General features: G+C 42.3%; 2 protein-coding genes across 4 annotated transcripts in view; both read left to right on the top strand.

The window, feature by feature from the left end:
* Positions 1-7,724, top strand: part of LOC114797346 (MORC family CW-type zinc finger protein 3-like) — an 80,978-nt gene extending 73,254 nt beyond the window's left edge. Inside the window, exons 10-19 of one of the 3 annotated variants that reach the window (XM_028992202.1) lie at positions 62-166; positions 335-463; positions 542-616; positions 1,996-2,041; positions 2,562-2,657; positions 3,309-3,381; positions 3,850-3,889; positions 4,420-5,125; positions 5,345-5,601; positions 7,011-7,724. In XM_028992202.1, coding sequence (XP_028848035.1) covers positions 62-166; positions 335-463; positions 542-616; positions 1,996-2,041; positions 2,562-2,657; positions 3,309-3,381; positions 3,850-3,889; positions 4,420-5,125; positions 5,345-5,601; positions 7,011-7,164 — 1,681 coding nt within the window. In that variant the 3' untranslated portion in view covers positions 7,165-7,724. The other 2 variants (XM_028992201.1, XM_028992203.1) reach the window with 2 other exon arrangements.
* A 628-nt stretch (positions 7,725-8,352) lies between these two features.
* On the top strand, positions 8,353-15,371 carry chaf1b (chromatin assembly factor 1, subunit B). The gene is made up of 14 exons (XM_028991585.1): positions 8,353-8,959; positions 9,471-9,606; positions 9,809-9,941; positions 10,048-10,168; positions 10,271-10,374; positions 10,459-10,555; positions 10,642-10,729; positions 11,067-11,160; positions 11,401-11,470; positions 11,770-11,861; positions 12,284-12,443; positions 12,523-13,056; positions 14,546-14,634; positions 14,818-15,371. The coding sequence occupies exons 2-14, from the start codon at positions 9,481-9,483 to the stop codon at positions 14,970-14,972; spliced, it is 1,863 nt and encodes a 620-aa protein (XP_028847418.1). The 5' UTR covers positions 8,353-8,959; positions 9,471-9,480; the 3' UTR covers positions 14,973-15,371.
* The last annotated feature ends 5,365 nt before the right edge of the window (positions 15,372-20,736 follow it).

Genomic DNA, 20,736 nt, shown 5'->3' with positions numbered 1-20,736 from the left:
GTATTTTTAAAAAAATACATATGAGTTTGTGTGTGTTTTTGTTTTGTGGTATTACACATAGGAAAACTATGTCCAGTCTTGGGGCAAAACTTGAAGACTACTGGAAGGAGATTCAGCATAAGAGAAACACAGAAGATCCTAACTGCCCTCCTGTGGAGGATGTTGAGTGAGAGACATTTGTAATATTCACCTGGAATATGTTTGTACAGCTTGTTAAGGATGAAACTAGAGAGACGTCCTGTTAGATGTTTAATACCTGGGACCTTTTATGTGTACAAATACAATAAGAAAAGGGATGTTGTTTTGACATTTGTGGACATTTGTGGATCAACAGAAAACAACCAGACCAGGACTGGGTCCAGTGTGATGAGTGTCTGAAGTGGCGAAAACTTCCGGATGGCATTGACATTAACCAACTTCCTGAAAATTGGTTCTGCCACATGAACCCGGACCCCTATTTCAGGTGCACCCACACACACACACACACACACACACTTTTCAGTACAAATCTGATCATAAGAACCTTTTTCCTGTTTCACAGGAGCTGTGAAAAGGAGGCGGAGAAAGAAGATTCTGAGGATGAGCAGCCAACCAACAAGAAAACATATAAACAAGTGTAGGTTGCAGTTAGTCACATTATATAGTGTTTTCAGATATCATGCAAGGGTTCAGGGGAATGTTACCTACAGTCATGGCCAAAAGTTTTGAGAATGACGCTGTAAGATGGGACGTCGCGGAGCCATGACATTTCTGTGCCTTTGTTGTGCATGGAGATTCAACACCTCCGTTTTTGCATGCCCTTTGTCGAACAGCACTGCATCATTTGCCGGCCCTCCCCCGAGCCAAACGTGTGAGGTGCCGGCCATCAGGACTGCCTGCTCTCTTTGTCTTCCCCAGACGGGAGGCACCGGGGGCGTGACGTCAGAAACAACAGGTTCTGATTGGTCTGTGACAGCTTCCTATAGGCCAGGGGTATAAAGCTCTGTTCACATGTGGGGAAGGGAATTTTCTTTCTCAGCTGTTTTTCCATCGGAAGCCTTCCGGCTTCCGGGTCTTTTCTCTCCTTCCATTTTTCTCCTGGATCAGGTGTTGTGTCTGAAACTTGGTGCTTTACTGTTGGCACGAGACTGGACTGATGGTGGTGTCACCTTTTCTTCTCCGGACAATCATTTTTCCAGATACCCCACACAATCTGATGAAAGGGGCTCCATCAGAGTAACTTTACCCCAGTCCTCAGTAATCCAATCCTTGTACGTTTTGCAGAGTATCTGTCTGTCCTTGATGTTTTTCTTGGAGAGAAGTGGCTTCTTTGCTGAACTTCTTGAGACCTGGTCATCCTCCAAAGGTCTTCACCTCACAGTGCATGCATAAGCTCTCACACCTGCCTGCTGCCATTCTTGAGCAAGCCCAGCACTGGTGGCATCCAGATCCTGAAGCTGAATCATCTTTAGGAGACGGTCCTGGTGTTTGCTGGACTTTCTTGGGCCCCCTGAAGCCTTCTTCACAACTCTTAGCAATATCCTTGCCTGTGAAGCCCCATTTATACTCTCCTTTTAAAGCATCCAGTCTTCTATTCTAACTATCAGCATGACAGAATGATCTCCAGCCTCCGTCAACATGATCACTTCTGTTAACGAGAGGATCCCTGACATGATCTCAGCACGTCCATTTGTGGCAGGGCTATAATGCAATGCAAATGTGTTTTCAATTAATCTGATTTCTCTTCATAACATTCTGGAGTATATGCAAATTGCCATAATAAAAACTGAAGCAGCAAACTTTGTGAAAACCAGTATTTGTGTCATTCTGAAAACTTTTGGCCATGACACTATATAGTCTGTTTTTCTTTCTCTAATGGCTGCAATACCAAGTCTTCCAATCAATTAACACAAGCCAGTTTGCTTTTGCGTTCGATAATGTGCTGTAGGTTAATCTGATCAAATTCAGAAAGAAGAGCACATTACTAATCAAACAATGGTGTCTTGTCTTATTCAGAGAACGGCGTAATAAGGAGATGATCAGACATCAGGAACAACTACAGGTAGGTACATTTGTAATTCAGGAAACTTCTAATTTTCACAGAGCACAATAGGAAAGTTCAAGTTAAACAAGATCATTTTAATAAGCAAGAAATAAGCCCCCACATGATCCAAAACAAAAGCAGACTGTAGACCACTATATTAGTGCTCTGTGTCAGTTGCACATAAAACTAAAGATACAATAAGAGAGGATGGGAATCAAGGGACATCACACAACTAAAATAAAATGGGCAGTGGTGGCCTAGCAGTTAAGGAAGTGGCCCCGTAATAAGAAGGTTGCCGAATCCCGATTCGTCGGGGTGCCACTGAGCAAAGCACCGTCCCCACACACTGCTCCCCGTGCACCTGTCATGGCTGCCCACTGCTCACCAAGGGTGATGGTTCACTTCACTTTTTTTAACTTATCATGCCAACATGAAGTAGTGGCTCCAACTGGTGGCTTAACCAGGGCCAGAATGTACAAGATATTCAGTTCAACATCATCGGTGGTTAAAATAAAAAAAACGCTTTCTCCTCCATCAGAAAGAACAGCAGTTGAATCAGATGGCGGCCCTGGCCAAAGAAAATGAAGCTTTGCAAAAGCAGAAGGAGAGTCTCAGAAAGAAGCTAAAACGAACAGTGAGTGAGCTGGTGTACTGCTCTGCTCCTTCTGGTCTGTAAAATTGTGTGCAACCTACTGGTGGAACTGACTTTTGGGGAGATTTTTAACTTTCACTTTCGCTGCATTTAAAAGTAAAATATCTTTATTTTTACTCCACTACATTATATGAAGTTTGTTAAAAAAATCATTGTCAAACAGGTTAATACTATTTCATTTAATTCCCCAGCTAAAACACAGAAACCTGTCCTTCTTCTGAATTTACTTTACTTCTCCCTATTTTGCCAGACTATGCTTTGCATATAGAAACTATAGATAAAGAGATATGTGTTTTGAATTGAAAAATTGAACTTTTCTTGATCTCAAATTCTGTCATTTATTCTACCCAATGGAAATTGTTTGACATCAGTTTATTTTGCTTAACATACATTTATAGACATCAGTGTCAAAGTGGCATTCTGATACAAACCATTGGTGTTTCAGGAGTGATGAAAATAGCACATTAAAAACATTATAATAACTTGTGCCAATGTTTGTATAAGAATACATTTCCTTTTAATTTGAACTGTCAAAACTACTAATACTAACTTGTATTAATCTCTTTCCCCCCACCTCCTCCACATCATCACGTAGTCTCTAAAGAAAAAAAAAATGTTGATCTGTTTTCTCAGAGAGCTTCAGTCCAACTCACTGCCTGTCCAGGAGTACCTGAACAATTACCAGCTAACAGTCCCAGTTCTCATGGTGAGGATGCCATCTTTACCTGGAGTGTATGTATCTGTGAGTGTTGGTGTAGCTTGCTGCAGATCCATGACTGTATTCACATTAATACAATTTCCAACTACAAACGTGTTATAACTCCATATTAGAAATAGTCTCTACCCATACAACACATGCTGTATGTAGGGCTGGTGACAGCAATGCCTCAGGTCAGAAATGTGCATTCAGGTGAGATAAAGGGCCAGATTAACTAGAATAGAATGAAGTAGAGAAAGATGAAAACAGACAAGATTACTGCAAGATTACTTCTCAGATGTCACCAAATGAAAATGTTTCATCCTCAAATTGAACACTAAATCTCCTCTCCACCTGCAGTTAGTACTCTCCAGACCACTGGATTAACAATTTAGTAGTATCATAGTAATTTAGTCCACTTGTGAGCACCTAGTTCCATGTTAATTAACTTGACTATTATTCTGATTTTACATGCAGAGGGCTCTAGTTCCATGCCAGACAACTCCACTCCTATCAGGTATATATATATACTGTCTATGTTTAATTTCAGGTTTGTCTTAGTCTTTATATGATTGATACTCCATTTACACGATCATTCTCTTTGTAGTTAATTTTATGATTGTTTGTAATTTAATCTATTGATACATTAATTATGATGTTTTAGACCGTGATTACATAGATATTATTGCTGCCATAGTTTTAGCACATTAATTAGTCATAAAAGACCTTTTGTTGTATCAATAATGAAAGGGATAGATTGAAAGGCATAAAATGAAGATGATTATGCAACAGGATATTTATGATCTTAAACTTGCACAAGTTTAATCTCATATAGCCTTTTGTAGACTTTTCATGTTGGGTTGTCCCGGACCCTCCGACAACCGCATATGGTGCATTCTGGGCACATGTAGCCCCTCTCACTGCACGTCCCTGATGGCAGTGAGACCAGGAAGCGGAGGCAGTGCTGGACCCTCCGACGACCCAACATGAAAAATCATGGCGACTGAGGACCCCATAACAATTTGTTAAATCCTTATAAATACACAGGAAGAGAACAAGCATGGCTGGCAATGGAGCAAAGAGAATCAAGCCTAATTGGGATTTAAAAGCCAATGTGAAGACCGTCAATAATCCTAAAGGGCAAATGTCTTATAATGAAATTCTAATGAATGCGAACACAATGGCCTACAACTCCGCAACCATGGAAAACACAGAAACAGTAGGAGGAAGTATAGGAACAGCAGAACATGGGTCAATGGTCCACAGTGTGGAAGATAATGCTCAGTTTGAGACACCAGAATTCCTCATGGAGCTCATCAGTGAGCATTCATTAACCCCACTGCTGTTTGCTGAAGGAGAAAGCAGCGCACGGGACTTGTCAGTACTGCCTGGACTGTGTGAGGAAAGACTTCTCCTGGAGGGCCAAGCACAGCAAGGCCATCAGATGGAGCTCCTCAGTACAAGTGGACGAGAAAGAGATAATTACAAGAGCATGGTGGATCATCTTACCTCTCAGGTAGAAGACCTGCAGAAGCAGCTTTTTCAGAAAGAGGTGAAAAAGGCCCAAGCTGAGCATGGCACCCAAACCGACGATGTGGAGAAAAAAGATTACAGGGCGCAATTCCAACATGCTACAGAAGTTATTAAAAAGTTGAAAAAAGAGAGAGATGCATTTATAAATGAGAGGAGAAAGATGGAGGAAAAGAGCAAACAGGTCCAGAGCAGCATGGAGAATGAACAGGCAGCTACCAAGGTAATGTCTTTTGTTGTCTGACAGAGTTAAGCACAAGAGCTAAGAAAAAAAGCACCTCAGAGTTTTATGTGATAACATTTAATACTGGTGGTCATGACACATCAACCAATCTTTGTAATCACAGAAAATCCTGAATAAATTAATAAGGCCCCCTGCAAGCACACACAAACACATACACACACACACACACACTTTTTCATTTTCTGATCTCATCTGCAGGAATGTCTGGGTGAGGCATCTCTGTGGTCTCAACTTAATCAATTGAATGAGATTATAGACGACCTTGTGAGAGCCACTGAAGAGTTTAATTGCAGATATCCAGGAGTAGATATGGCCCAAAACACCGAAGTCATCCTCAACGAAGAGGACAGGAGAGCTGCCACTGCTTCTAATGTGAAGGAGATGGAAGTTGATGGAAGAAACAGACAAACTGATGACAATTCAAGCCATAAATCAGATGCAGAGCTCAAACTGACGTAAGCTTTGGATAAAAGCTGTAGACAGATATGTTTTGCACTTTTAAAATTGTAATACACATTTTTGTCTCAGAATATAATTCAAATAATCAAGATTCCCCAGCTTAGTCTGTATGGAGTCCTGGTGTAGCTTTGTTCCCATCCCATGTAGTTTGGAGGAAAACCTAACCTTAGATCAAACTTAAGTTTAAAAACAGATGAAAGTAACTGAGGCTAACTGTAGAAATGACTGAAACTGGCATAAACACCTCACAGCAGAATCTCTCCTGAATCTCTGGACGGAAATCCTGAAGGAGGTAAAGCTGGCCTGAATCTGGGTTACAAAGCAGACAGCATTGTGATGTTTCTACAGCCGTTTCATTAATTGTTTCGTTGGAAAGTAATTATGAGCTGAAAGTCCCCGACTCGGACGTTCCAGTCCTGATGGATTATTAATATAAGTATGTAATACAGAGGCCATTTTAATAGTATTTGCTAAAAAGCTGTCACGTCCGCGAGCTGACGGGGAATGTAGCAAAGAGGCGGGACATACTAGGAATGATTTATTAAACACAAATAAAACGGCATGAGTGCCAAAAATTGAGGAAACAAAAGGGTAAAAACACAAACTTACCTGTAGCCATGTGGCGATTGCCAGAACTGAATACAACACTATACATACGATGCATGGTCCACATAAAATGTCACAGCCCCGAAAAAGCGTCTTATTCTCCAGCTGCACCTAATCGTGACAAATGGAAAGTTTTTTAGTTTGCATTTGATGATCTTTAGTGACTCAGCTGTTCGGACATCTAGTGGAAGTTCGTTCCATCATCAAGGACCAAGACAGAGTCTAGATGAATGTTTTCCTGGTACTTTGAGAAATGGTGGTACCACTCGAGCAGTGCTGGAGGATCAGAGAGATCGAGGTGCAGAGCGAGGATAGATGAGAGATCTAAGGTAGGAGGGTGCTGCTGACCCTGATGCTGAATATGATGCTGGTAAGCATGTGGAAGGAATGCAGAAGGAGTGGTGTGAGAGAATTTGTGAAGGTTGAAAACAAGTCATGCTGCAGCGTTCAGAATCAACTGGAGGGGTCGGAATATTGAATGTTTAAGTAGTTTACAAGAGAGAGTTTTCATGTGTGGCGTATGTGCTAGAGTGGTTTATGGTTCTTTCATATATAGTTATAAGTAGCAACTATTTAATTATCAAATATATAAATACCTAAATTATCCAATTATAAGAGATAGGCCTGTTGCACGCTCTGAAACATTCTCCTGGTGAGTGGGAAGTAAAATGTGTGAAATATATAAATAAAAATGTTCATATTTAGACATTACATCATAAGCAACGTTAAAGACAGTGGTAACACAAAAAAGTTACTTGTCCTTTTTTTTAACCCATTTCTGTTGTCTTCTTCTTTCCAGCCTGAATCAGCTTCGTCATCGGGTGGGTTGTCTGCTGGCCTCTATCATCCCAACTCTAGACCTTCAGCAGGTCAACTATGACAGCAATGTCATTGATGAAATTCTAGACAAAGTTCTGAAGGAAATTTCTCATGTTGAAAAGGAATCCTCATGAAAATATGTAGATCAGCCAGCATGACCCCTTACATGCACTATTCTAGTGCCTCTGGACAACATCTGGGTCTAAAAATCAACATTTGTTTTTTATTAATTTGTTTGACTTTTTTTAGATATTGCGGTTTTTTGAATAGTTATGTAGAAAACATATTGAATCCAAGTAGTTTATATTTTTAAAGTCATTTAATGCTGCAAGTTATTGTTTAGCTTTTTATTATTTCACACCTCTATGTCACTCTATTACATGTACCAGCTATTTACATTATTCTTAAATTCTCATTCTCTCACCCTCTCACCTCTGTGCTCCATGACAACAAAATAGACAATAAAAGTATGAAATAAAAGCAGTAACGTGTTTATGGCGTGTACAGGTGGTTGAGAAGAAATACGTTGATATGTCGCCCCCTAGTGTCAAATAAGTATATTATTGGCCCCCATTCGTTACGGAAACATTAGTGAATTGGAGTGGATTAATCAGTGCTCTTACAGTTCTTGTAGTTCTACAAGTTCTAGTACTCTTGTAGTTCTTGATTAAAAACTACAGTCTAAACTATCAAACTGCCCCAGAATTGTCATTTACATGCACAACAAGGATCATGCAGTAACTCAGTCATTCTTTTATGTTAAATAGTGTGGTATTTTAGCCACTAAATGTATGCAGTGAGTGCAGAACTTACTAAATCACAAATACATAAAAATATAAAGTACGTTCATACTTTGTCATACTACATAGGCCTGTTTATTGTCATATTGTGGGGGCAGTGGTCGGCGGGTAAGGAAACAGACCCGTAATCTGAATGATTGATTCCTGCCAGGGTGCCACTGAGGTGCCACTGAGCAAAGCACCGTTCCCACACACTGCTCCCCAGGCGCCTGTCATGGCTGACCACTGCTCACCAAGGGTGATGGTTAAAAGCAGAGGACACATTTCGTGGTCACTGTGTGCTGTGCTGCAGTGTTTCACAATGACAATCACTTCACTTTCACTTCACTTGTCAATAGAAGTTTATTGTCACTAAAAATACACAGTAAAATCGTATATGCATGTTAGAAACATAAAATTGAATTCTTACTATGCTTTCTCACCTTCATATACAGTCAACATTCTTATAAAAATATAGGAATCAATGGATAAAGTGCACAGTGCATGAAGACATACAGTATAAATAAAACTCATCTTTAAAAAGTATTGATGTAAGGCGAGATTAAATTGAGCTTCTAACTTTGTTTAAGAGTGCCTGAGGAAAAAAGGTATTTGTTAATCTTGTGCGAGACTTTACACGTCTTCCAGAGTGGACTCATGTGGACAGGGTGTGTTGAGGGTGTGTTTTGTGTTTAAATATGCTTAATTATGGGTCAGAGATTTCCTAATTTTTGCCCAATGGTGAACAATTTCTGCCAGTGACATTCCGCATATGTTAAAATCAGACATGAGCACAAATTAAAGAATGTATGCCCAATGGTGATGTTTATTATAAAGCAGCATTTTATACACATTTATAATACAGTTGAATCTTAATGCAACAGATGATATTTTTTAAGTGTATTTTGTGGTCTGTGTATTACATTATACAGACTAATATTGAAAATAAAGGTAAACCATAGAAAAACATGAAATGCATTTCAGTCTGCGCAAATCGTGCGCATCTTTGCGACGCAAATTCTTCTCTGCGTAGAAAACGCGCTCGTTTGACCTGCATGAACAAAGCCGCCTCTTGCGTTGACCGCGAATAAAAAATCAACGCGGGAAAGTGCGGGCGTCGTACTCGCACGGCTGTGCTGTCTGGACGTCTGTAAGTTCGACATTTTACCATCAGTCCTCTTATCAAACATCCCCCTGTTGCCCTTGTCGTGTGTTCGTTTAAAAAAAATCACCGCGCAAGTGTACGTGTCGTTTTTGTCGCTGTGCTCGGACCGAAGTCGTCACTGTCCGGTTCGGTATTGTTCTCCGTTACAGGAAAACGAGCGTTAATAAAGCAGCGCTTTTTACAGAAGCACCGACACGAAGAGCTTCAGTGTGTCGGCGCTTCTGTAAACCGCGCTGCTTTATTTACGCTCGTTTGAATGTTTGGAAAGTTTGAAGGGCGCTCGTTTTCTCTCATTTACGGCATTTACCAGACGCCCTTATCCAGAGCGACTTACAGTCAGTAGTTACAGGGACAGTCCCCCCCTGGAGACTTTTAAGGTTAAATGTCTTGCTCAGGGACACAGTGGTAGTAAGTGGGGTTTGGACCTGGTTCATAGGTGAGTGTGTTACCCGCTAGGCTACTAGCACCCACCAGACCCCCCCTCCCTTCTTTGCAGGAGTGGCAAGATGAAGGTGGTGACGTGCGAGATCGCCTGGCACAACAAGGAGCCGGTCTACAGCGTGGACTTCCAGCAGAACCCGGAGGGCAGGCTGGACCGGCTGGCCACTGCCGGGGTGGACACGGTGGTCCGGGTGAGAACCTCTCCCACAAATCTGGTTCAAAATGCAAAAATGTTTAGGTTGACTGGTTTTAGGTTGACTGATTAAGCGATAAAGCAGACAGAACACCACAAACTGCATACTTTTTTAATATTATGTGGTTTTTCTACATATTACTCTGATGACATGGATGGATTTTCACAATTCTTCTTTCTTTTCGAATTCCCTTGTTCAGATGTGGCGAGTGGACAAAGGCCCCGATGGGAAGGCCGGTGTGGAGTTTCTGTCCAACCTGTCCCGCCATACGAAGGCCGTCAACGTGGTGCGCTTCTCTCCCACCGCAGAACTGCTGGCCTCGGGAGGGGACGGTGGGTTTTAGACCGACTACGTGGGTTTGAAGAGCGAGTCTGCGTTTCTGGAACACCCCGGACCAATTTTTTGACAACACGCTTTCTTTCTTTGAACCATCCTCAGATGCTGCCATCTTACTGTGGAAACTGAATGACAGTAAAGAGGTGGAGCAGTTCCCTACATTTCAGGAGGAGGAGGATGCCCAGCTCAACAAGGAGAGCTGGACTGTGGTGAAGACGCTCAGGTGAGACCATTTCTCCTCTGTGCTGCATGCTACTTCCTCAATTTCACCATTTTTTGTAATATTAGTTTATGCATGCTTGTGTGTGTTTCATTTTCATGCAAGGGGGCACATTGAAGATGTATATGACCTCTCCTGGACCAGAGATGGGAATTTCATGGTCTCAGGTTCTGTAGACAATACTGCCATCATGTGGGATATTATCAAAGGTGACACTTTAATTATTCCTTTTTGAATCTGTATTGTTTTCATACATTCTTACCATTGTGTATAATTATGTTAACTATATACAGGCCAGAAGATCTGCATCTTTAATGACCACAAAAGCTACGTGCAGGGTGTGACCTGGGACCCACTAGGACAGTATATCGGCACACTGAGTTCTGACAGGTAGGGTGAGATTTATTTGTGAGATGTAAGACTGTGTTTGGCGGTATGCTGTACATGCTGAGAGATTTTTGCCTCTCGTTTTGCAGGGTGATGCGTGTTTACAGCACGCAGACCAGGAAGAAGAAAATCGGCATCAGTAAAATGGTCAGCTCCAGCTCTCCAGTAGAGGGAGAGGTTTGTATGTCATATTGCTTCCTACTGTAAAGTTCAGGTTTTTTTTTTTGGTATGTACCATTACTGTACTGCTGGGGAAGTGGTGGTCTAGCGGTTAAGGAAGCGGCCCCGTAATCAGAAGTTTCGAATCCCGATCTGTCGGGGTGCCACTGAGCAAAGCACCGTCCCCACACACTGCTCCCCGGGCGTCTGTCATGGCTGCCCACTGCTCACCAAGCAGTGGTGATGGTTAAAAGCAGAGGACACATTTCATTGTGTCACTGTGTGCTGTGCTGCAGTGTTTCACAATGACAATCACTTCAGATGCTTTATTTTTACATTCTATTCATGTGCGCAGGTGAAAAACTTCAGGATGTTTCACGATGACAGCATGAGGTCATTCTTCAGACGGTTAACCTTCACTCCTGATGGCTCATTCCTTCTTGCTCCAGGTATACACGACCGCTCACAATGTTGCTTTCATATTTGATCACTTTTTGTAAAAATAAATGCATATTGTTTTTTTTTTTTTTTTTATTGATAACAAATACACAAATAGGGTGTTGCTCTTGAAAAACATTGGTTTGTTTTTATTATTAACTTCTGAGTCAATATGAAACTGCCACAAGTCTCTCTTCTTTTCATCATCATTCGTTTGTTTTCTCTTGCTGTTGCTTTCTTTTCCATTGTAGCTGGCTGTGTTGAAGCTGGGGAGAATGTCACCAACACGACTTACGTCTTCTCTAGGAAAAGTTTTAAGAGGTATGTGTCAGGTTGGGACATGGGGTAAAGTGGCAAATACTTGTTTTGAATACAATTCATTAGTTATGCTGAGTGGTCTGAAGACTTAATATTCATATTATAAGATATAGTTTGTATTTATTTTAATTTAACTAAAATTTTTGGAACAACGTGACTGTTGATGTGATTAACCACCAGAGTAGTGTTGTAGTTACTCAGTGTTGCTTGTGTGCTATGAAGGACTGTGTATGAACAGGTTTGTGTAAGGTACATTTTAAATGTATAGCTGACTTGTGTGTGCAATATTTGTTGTGTCTCAGACCTGTTGCCCACCTGCCCTGTCCTGCCAAGGCCACACTGGCAGTTCGCTGCTGCCCAGTGTACTTTGAGCTCCGCACTAAGAAAGGAGAGGGTAAGGAGGAACATTGCCTCTGCATGGTTTTCACTGAAACTAATTTAACATAATATTATATTATTATAACTGTAGGTGCAGCATAAACTATTCAGCACTATTCAGCAAATGGCAATATAGACTTTGGTCACTTTTCCTATACCTTGTTCATAAATGTTTTGTGTTCTGTCATTTCATCCTACTTACTGAACCTTAACATTCAGAATTATGTTTATTGTTTGCGTTATTAGCATTGTGGCTTATGTTGCATGAGGAAGACTTGCTTTGTTATTAATTGTAGCCACATATATCCATATATATAACCACATATATTTAGTTTACTTGAGACCAGGAGTTTGTAATTTGTAATTATGCTAATATGTGTGTGTCAGCATTTATCTGTTAGGGAATTAATATTCAGTTTCTTACCTTTTTGTTCCCAGATGGCACAGTTCAGACCCTTCCCAACACGTTCCAGCTCCCGTACAGGATGGTGTTTGCTGTGGCCTCTGAAGACTCCATCTTCCTCTATGACACTCAGCAGACTCTCCCCTTTGGTTACGTGTCCAACATCCATTACCACACACTCAGCGACCTCGCCTGGTCAGGACCTACCTCGTGTCTCCTAAAGAATGAGCGATCATGTTGTAAATGTTTGTCATTAACGTTGTATTCTGTGCAGGTCCAGAGACGCCACGTTCCTGGCAGTGTCATCAACCGATGGTTACTGTTCCTTTATCACATTTGCTGAAGGTGAACTGGGGACTCCTTTGAAAGAGAGACCCATTCTTGAAGTTGTGACCCCTGCTTCTGGCGCTGAGAAGAAAGCCAAAAGGAACTCAGCAAGTGGCAGAACTGCCTCGCCAGTGCCTCGCCCCTCCAATACATCTGCAGGTCAAGAGAAGGAGAGTCCTGGAACCACGCCCGCCAGGTCTACAGTCTCTGAGGATAAAACGCCACCGTTAGGCATGAAGGCAAAGCCTCAACCCAGGCGCATCACCCTCAACACCTTGCAGGGCTGGAGCAAACCCAGTACCCCCAAAAACCCTGCCAGTCCCAGCACCGCCCCTTCCACCCCGTCCACGACTCCCGGCACCCCCAAAACTGCCCCTAGCACACCTTTAGGTGCCAAGGGACTCTCGGCCCCCTGCACACCCTTGGGACTTACTAATCCGAAAACCAGCACTTCCACCACTCCCAAGGGCCCCACCCCCAGGTAGGACCTCATTGTTTTCACATTTCTATTATTGTCTTGACTGCTTTTTTTTTTTTTTTTTTAGCATTTATTAATTTTTTTAATGACTAGCTGTATCAAATACACATTTCTGGTACTTAAAGATGCTTACTCTATATTGCCGAAAGTATTGGGATGCCTGCTTTTACACACACATTATCTTTAATGACTTATCATTTTAATCCATAGGCTTCAATATGGAGTTAGCCACTCTTTTGTAGCCCTAACAGCTTCAGCTCTACTGGGAAGGCTTTCCGCAAGGCTTAACTGTGTATTTATTGGAATTTTTGAACATTCTTTGACCAAAGAGCAGTATAACAGTATCTGTTCTAATTCATACCCCAGGTTCTATCAGTTTGAAGTCACAACGATGTGCAGGCCAGTCGAGTTCATCCACACTAAACATGCTCATCTTTACGGACCTTGCTTTGCGCACTGGTGCGCATTAGTGTTGGAACAGGAAGGGGTCGTCCCTAAACTGTTCCCACAAAATTGGGAGCATGAAATGACCCCAGACTGTAAGATCTGCAATGTTCTTGTGCTAATCTGAAGGCCACATGTGGTTTGGAGGCCTGTAGAAACTGACCCTTCTGAAAATTCTGGGGCTCAGACGTTTAATGTGTCTTACCAGTTTGCAGCTGAGTTCCTATTCTTAATTGCGTCTACTTTTGTTGTTATACTAGTGTAAAACTGAGGAGAACAGAGTAAAAAAACTCTCTACAAACACAAAAGCACCGTATTCTAACCACTCCAACTTGATGTTACCTGGCAGAAAGAGGCATGGCACAATAGAGGTTTCTAATTTATTAACACCAATAGAACAGAGAAAAACCAAAATGAAAAGATAGAGAAGGACAGCACAGCCTGAACCAAGCTTCAGAGACATCACCTGATCCAGGAGAAAAATGGGATGAGAGAAAAAGACTTGAAAGCCGGAAAGTCCGGTTTCGATGGAAAAGCAGCTGAGAAAGAAAGTCAAGTCCCGCTACCACACGTGAACAACCCTTTATACACCTGGCCTACCGGAAGCTGTCACAGACCAATCAGAACCTGTTGTTTCTGACGTCACGCCCCTGGTGCCTCCCATCTGGGGAAGACAAAGAGAGCAGGGCGGGGTATCGCAAGAACCCGTGGCAGGCATTTCACACCTCTTGCCATTTGACAAAGATATGGAAAACAGAGGTGTTGAATCTCCATGCAAAACAAAAGCACAGAAACATCATGTTCCTGCGATGTACCATCTTACACCAGTATCAGAATATTGGAATATTTAGATGCGAGTACATTTCACAATTTGGCATCCAGTCATAGATCCTGAGAGTGACCTGTCCACATGCCCAGCTGCTTGAATTTAACACATGAATTCTATGATTTGGAAGGGGATCCCAATACTTAATTATATGGTCTGTCTACATTTTTGCATGACCTGCTGCAATTGTGTTTGCTCTTTCTAAACTGCATTGTAATTTAGGCGTATTTCCTTGACTCCACTTGTCCTACGATCGCCTGCTTCCTCTCCAAGCCTCACCACACCTTCCTCCACTGAGAAGGCCAAACACGGTAAGCCTGGTAACCTTAGCTGGAATGGGTTGAATTTTTGATTAATTCTCCTCCAAACCCTGCTGAGATCGTAGTTCATTACGTTGAGTGAAATATCACTTTATTCATAAGCAGTCAGATTGGGAAAATTTTTGATCAAATAAGAGATGTAATTATTTCATTGGATTGTGTATGAACCCTTAGAACGGCCCTCACCTCCCAGTGACCCACTGTGCAAGCCTCCTGAGTCCAAGCGTCCAAAGACAGACACTCCACCACGTGAAGAGACCTCCGGAAATGCTGCTGGCTCGGCCAGTGAGGCTGGAACAGACGCCAGCAGTCCAATCCAAGATTCTTAAAAAAAAAAAATCTGAGCTTAGTACCAACCCACATTTTCACCTCTATTACTGTACTTAATGTTATTAGGGTGAAGTGCAAAATCTGTTGCCTGTGACAAGTACAGTGGACATGAGTGACTTCACTGGGGTCCTCTCTGACTGTATTAATGAAATGATGTCTAGTCTTTTTTTTATGTAATAGATTTTTACAAATTTTTCTCTTTGGTACTTCATGTAATATATGTCTTATAAAATTATAATTCACTATGGGTTCAATATGAAAAATACATTTATATTAAAATAATTCTGTTTTTGCAGTTGTGAATATAGATGTGGAAGAGTATGCATGTTTGAGATTATTTCTCACTAAGAATTGGCGAAATAATAAAAATAAGGATGCTTTGCTGGATTTTACTAACATCAGATCTTTTCACCAGTCAAATTGTCTTTGTTTGTGGTCTAAGTGCCGCTCTTTAGCTTTACTCGCATGCCTCAGTAACAGAGATGTGTTGTACTTTACTTTTAACCTACAATGTACCTGGTTTTGTGTATTGTACTTTGTAAAGTAAAGCAATATTTCTAACATGTTTGGCTTTAATTGGGAAGTTAGGGGAATTGCTAAATGTAGAGTATTCTGACCTGAGGTCTAGGTTTTGAGGAATGTGTATAAAATGTATGTTTTTAATGTAACACAATGTAAAATCAGAGGTTTGTAATATTTTGTCGTTAACGCATTTTAATAGTTAACTGTTAACCTTTTGAGTGAGAGTAGTTCTAGTTTAGTCATAAAAGTTTTTTTTGTTAATTACATTCAGACCATAAAAAAACATCCAATCTCGCTCACATTTTTGGAGATTTCCTAAAATGTTTACTCGGACCAAACACCAACGAACAATATCCTGCATAACCTACGTGCTTTCTCGGTTCCTCGAGCAGTAATCTCAGCATCCCCGACACCAGACTCCACCCTTGAAGGCAGGTCATTCACCTTCAAATCACAGCTCAAATTGTTTCTATTTTGACTCCTATGTGATCTGTGTATTTAAATATGGACCATATTACATTAATAAAATATGTACATTTACATAATACCAATATTAAGACATGTTGGTAATAGGTAATCTTCATAATCATTAATCATATAAATAATGGAACCTCTGTACATTTATGCAGATGTCTGGACTAGATTTTTCATTGATTTGACAAACGATTAAATCTTAAAATGATTTGAACAGTAGGGTATATTATACACTATAAACCTGGTGAGTTAATGGATAGCAGTTGATTCTTTCTGTTGCTCCTCGCCGCACAATTGATGCTGAATTGACTCCAATTGCTGGTCTTCTTGGTTCAGAAATAAAATACAATCCAGTCTTATTTGTCAGCATAAATCCATCTCTTTCTGCTAATAAAACAGTTTAATGGTAAACTGAATTTCTTGCCAGAATGCATTTCTGGATTTATTATTGAAGTGCCTCTAGTGCTGCAGCCAACTCACACTTTTTCCCTCAATGCAAATTCATACAGGATCATATGGGGGACATTTGCAAATTAATGGAGGCTGCAGAGCAGACACAAAATGGCAGCTTCGTTCCCAATGGACATGCAGCCTGAGAAGGTTTCTTGTCATGGTGGATCTCTGGCCTCAGTGATAGTATCATTGCACAGCTTGTCAATAAAGATCACCATTACATTACATTTAGCAGACACTCGGGGTTAAGTGTCTTGCTCAGGGACACAATAGTAGTAAGCTGACATCACACTCCAGGACAGGTTCCAACACACAGAAGTATGTTTGCTTCACAGGCCACCTGTGGCTCTCACACGGACATCAACATCTACACCTCCTCTGTTCTGAACTACATTAACACCACCATAGACACGGTTACTACTCAGAAACAGATCACCACATACCCTAATCAGAAGCCTTGGATGAACAAGGAGGTGCGTCTCCTGCTGAAGGCACGCAACAATGCCTTCAGATCGGGTGATGCACAGGCCTACGGCATTTCCAGGGCAAATCTGAAGAGGGGCATCAAAAAGGCCAAGCACTGCTACAAACTAAAGCTAGAGGAATACTTCTCCAATGCTGATCCTCGACGCTTGTGGCAGGGCATTCAGGCCATTACAGACTATAAGCCCAGCAACTCAGCCCCCACAACCACAAATATCCTCTTTCAGAATGAGCTTAACGACTTTTATGCTCGCTTTGAAAGAGACAACAAGCAACCTGCTGTCAAGATCCCCTCATCTACCGACCACTCGCCCATCACATTCACCTCCTCAGATGTTTGCACTGCACTGAGCTGGATCAACGCGCGCAGGGCTGCTGGACCAGACGGCATCCCGGGGCGCGTACTCAGAGCATGTGCAGAGCAGCTCGCTGGCGTATTCACAGACATTTTTAACATGTCTCTCGCCCAAGCAGCTGTTCCAACATGCCTCAAATCCACCTCCATTGTACCAGTGCCGAAACATTCTAGCCCAACATGCCTGAATGACTACCGCCCTGTAGCACTCACACCCATAATCATGAAGTGCTTCGAGCGGTTAGTCCTGGCACATCTGAGGGACTTTCTCCCACCAACTCTGGACCCACACCAGTTTGCGTACCGTAGCAATAGGAGCACAGAGGATGCAGTCTCCATAGCGCTGCACTCTGTACTCACATACCTGGACAAGCAAAACACCTATGCACGGATGCTGTTTGTTGATTTCAGCTCAGCATTTAACACTGTCATCCCCTCTAAGCTAATCTCTAAACTTAGAGCCCTGGACATCAACACCTCACTTTGCAACTGGATTATGGACTTTCTGACCAGCAGACCACAGCATGTAAGGTCAGGCCACATCCGCTCCACTACTGTCACGCTCAACACTGGTGTACCACAGGGCTGTGTGCTGAGCCCCTTCCTCTACTCCCTCTTCACCCATGACTGCCGACCTATGCATGGATCAAACTCCGTTATTAAGTTTGCAGATGACACCACGGTGATAGGTCTCATCGACAACAACGATGAGACTGCCTACAGGGAGGAGGTCCAGCATCTGGCCACTTGGTGCACAGAAAATAACCTTCTCCTAAAAACCACCAAGACCAAGCTCATTGTGGACTTCAGGAGGGAGAGAAGAGGCTCGCATGATCCCATCCACATCAATGGGATGACTGTGCAGCCTGTTACATCCTTCAAGTTCCTGGGGACCCACATCTCAGAGGACCTGTCCTGGAGCATTAACACCTCCAGCCTGGTCAAGAAGGCTCACCAGCGCCTCTTCTTCTTGAGAACATTAAAAAAGAACCAGCTACCCACTACCATCCTGTTGAACTTTTACCGCTCTACAATAGAGAGCATCCTAACCAGCTGTCTCACAGTGTGGTATGGAAGCTGCACTGTTGCTGAGCGTAAGGCGATGCAGCGGGTGGTGAAAACTGCCCAGCGCATCACAGGGACTCCACTTCCATCCATTGAGGAAATCCAGAGGAAGCACTGTCTGCGTCAAGCTCACAGTATTCTTAAGGACTCCTCCCAATCTAATCTAATCTAAGTGGGGTTTGAACCCGTGACACCCTCATCTTCCCTCTGAAGTGGGATGTGGACCTTTTGCAGATGTCGAAAAATTAACACAGAGATCCAAATCTGAATTTAGATGCTGAAGTACAGTATATCCCATGATCGTGGAAAAGATGTCAGTTTCAGAAGAATTACATAATTACCCAGCATGAAGCAAATAAATCAACTATGAGGATTACTTAAATTACTCAAATTACTCTGTTTAATAGTGAACGCAAAAAAAACAATGAGTAATTAGAGGATTAGGACAAAAAACTCAAAAGGCATTTGTTAGTCATGCTAATCATAAAAATGTCCCCCTGAAACAACTCAGGGTCTTGCTCAGGGACACAGTGGTAGTAAGTGGTGTTTGAACCTGTGACTTTGTGGTGAAAAAGTGACAGTGAAGTGATTGTGAAGCACAGCACATGGTGCCACAACGAAATGTGTCCTCTACTTTAAACTGTCGCCCTTGGTGAGCAGTGGGCAGCCGTGACAGGCGCTCGGGGAGCAGTGTGTGGGGACGGTGCTTTGCTCAGTGGCACCTCAGTGGCACCTTGGCGGATTGGGATTCAAACCGGCAACCTTATGATTACGGGTCCGTTTCTTTTCCCTGCTAGGCCACCGCTACTCACCTTCTTTTTCAAAGTTGAGTGTCTCCCACCAGGATGGGGGTGGTAGTAGCCTAGTGGGTAACACCTATTAACCAGAAGACCCAGGTTCAAATCCCACTTACTACCATTGTGTCCCTGAGCAAGACACTTAACCCTAAATTGCTCCAGGGGGGGACTGTCCCTGTAATACTGATTGTAAGTCGCTCTGGATAAGGGCGTCTGGTAAATGCCGTAAATGTACAAATGTTTGGATACTACCACCCTATTACAAGGTGGTAGTGAGACCAGCAGGAAGGAGAGACACATTATGCTGAGAGATGGGTGCTGAGGATGGCGTAAATGTCAGCGCTATCGTGGTGGTAGTAGTAGTAGTAGTAGTAGTAGTAGTAGTAGTAGTAGTAGTAGAAGAACTCCCTGGATGGCTTCTTATTCTCAGGGACAACGTTGTTCATTACTGCCAACACACAGCGAGTGAGGATGTTTAGAACAGGCCTTGTGCAGGAACAGCCTCTAAAGTAGGCTACTGAAAAAAGTGGGGGTGTTATCATGATGTTTTAATTTTTAGCCCAAAATTCAGTTCTGAGTTGTCGTTTTGGTTGAATTATTACTGCAATGTGATCCACACAGATCGTACACACCATCTTGTACATCAGCTCTGTTTTTGCATCTTCACTGAACTATAGAATATATAGAATCGTATCGAGACCTGGTGTATCGTTATACGTATCGTATTGTGAGATGAAAGAGTAATAATTGCTGATAAGAACTAATTGTAGAGATTGATCGCATAAGATTTACTCTTTGGAACTGATGAACGTGTAGGCCTATTGTTTACATAAGATTTACATTTACATTTAAGGCATTTGGCATGTTTTATTTATTTTCATGACCATTTACTTTGGTAGATTTTCACTGAAGGCATCAAAACTATGAATGAACCACAGTCACCGGACCTGAACCCAATCCAGATGGTTTGGGGTGAGCTGGACCGCAGAGTGAAGGCAAAGGGGCCAACAAGTGCTGAACACCTCTGGGAACTCCTTCAAGACTGTTGGAAAAGCATTTCAGGTGACGACCTCTTGAAGCTCATCGAGAGAATGGCAAGAGTGCGCAAAGCAGTAATCAGAACAAAGAAACTAGAATATAAAACATGTTTTCACTTATTTCCCCTTTTTTTGTTAAGTACATAACTCCACACGTGTTCATTCATAGTTTTGATGCCTTCAGTGAGAATCTACCAACGTAAATGGTCATGAAAATAAAGAAAACACATTGAATGAGAAGGTGTGTCCAAACTTTTGGCCTGTACTGTATGTATATATTTATATATATGTGTGTGTGTGTGTGTTGTTTTTTCTTACATTGGACATAATTTCACTGACATTGGAGCTACAAGGATAAATGGTCATGCGGTGCTACACACTCCTCACACCCGTGTCACACCACAGCCTTCGTAGGACAAGAAAAAGGGACGCTAGGCGACGCAGCCTGTGCCGAGCAAAACGACGCTGACGTCAACAACCTACCTTGATGTTCGAAAACTAGGACAGATGACGGACGGGCCCGGCGGCCAATCACAGCGCCGCTGGCCGGGGCTCTTTAAAAGCTCCACTAATCGGC

Source organism: Denticeps clupeoides, chromosome 9 (assembly GCF_900700375.1).
Source record: "Denticeps clupeoides chromosome 9, fDenClu1.1, whole genome shotgun sequence".
Taxonomy (NCBI): Eukaryota; Metazoa; Chordata; class Actinopteri; order Clupeiformes; family Denticipitidae; genus Denticeps; species Denticeps clupeoides.
Note: the sequence above shows the minus strand (reverse complement) of the source record. Positions and strands in the feature narration are given on the sequence as shown.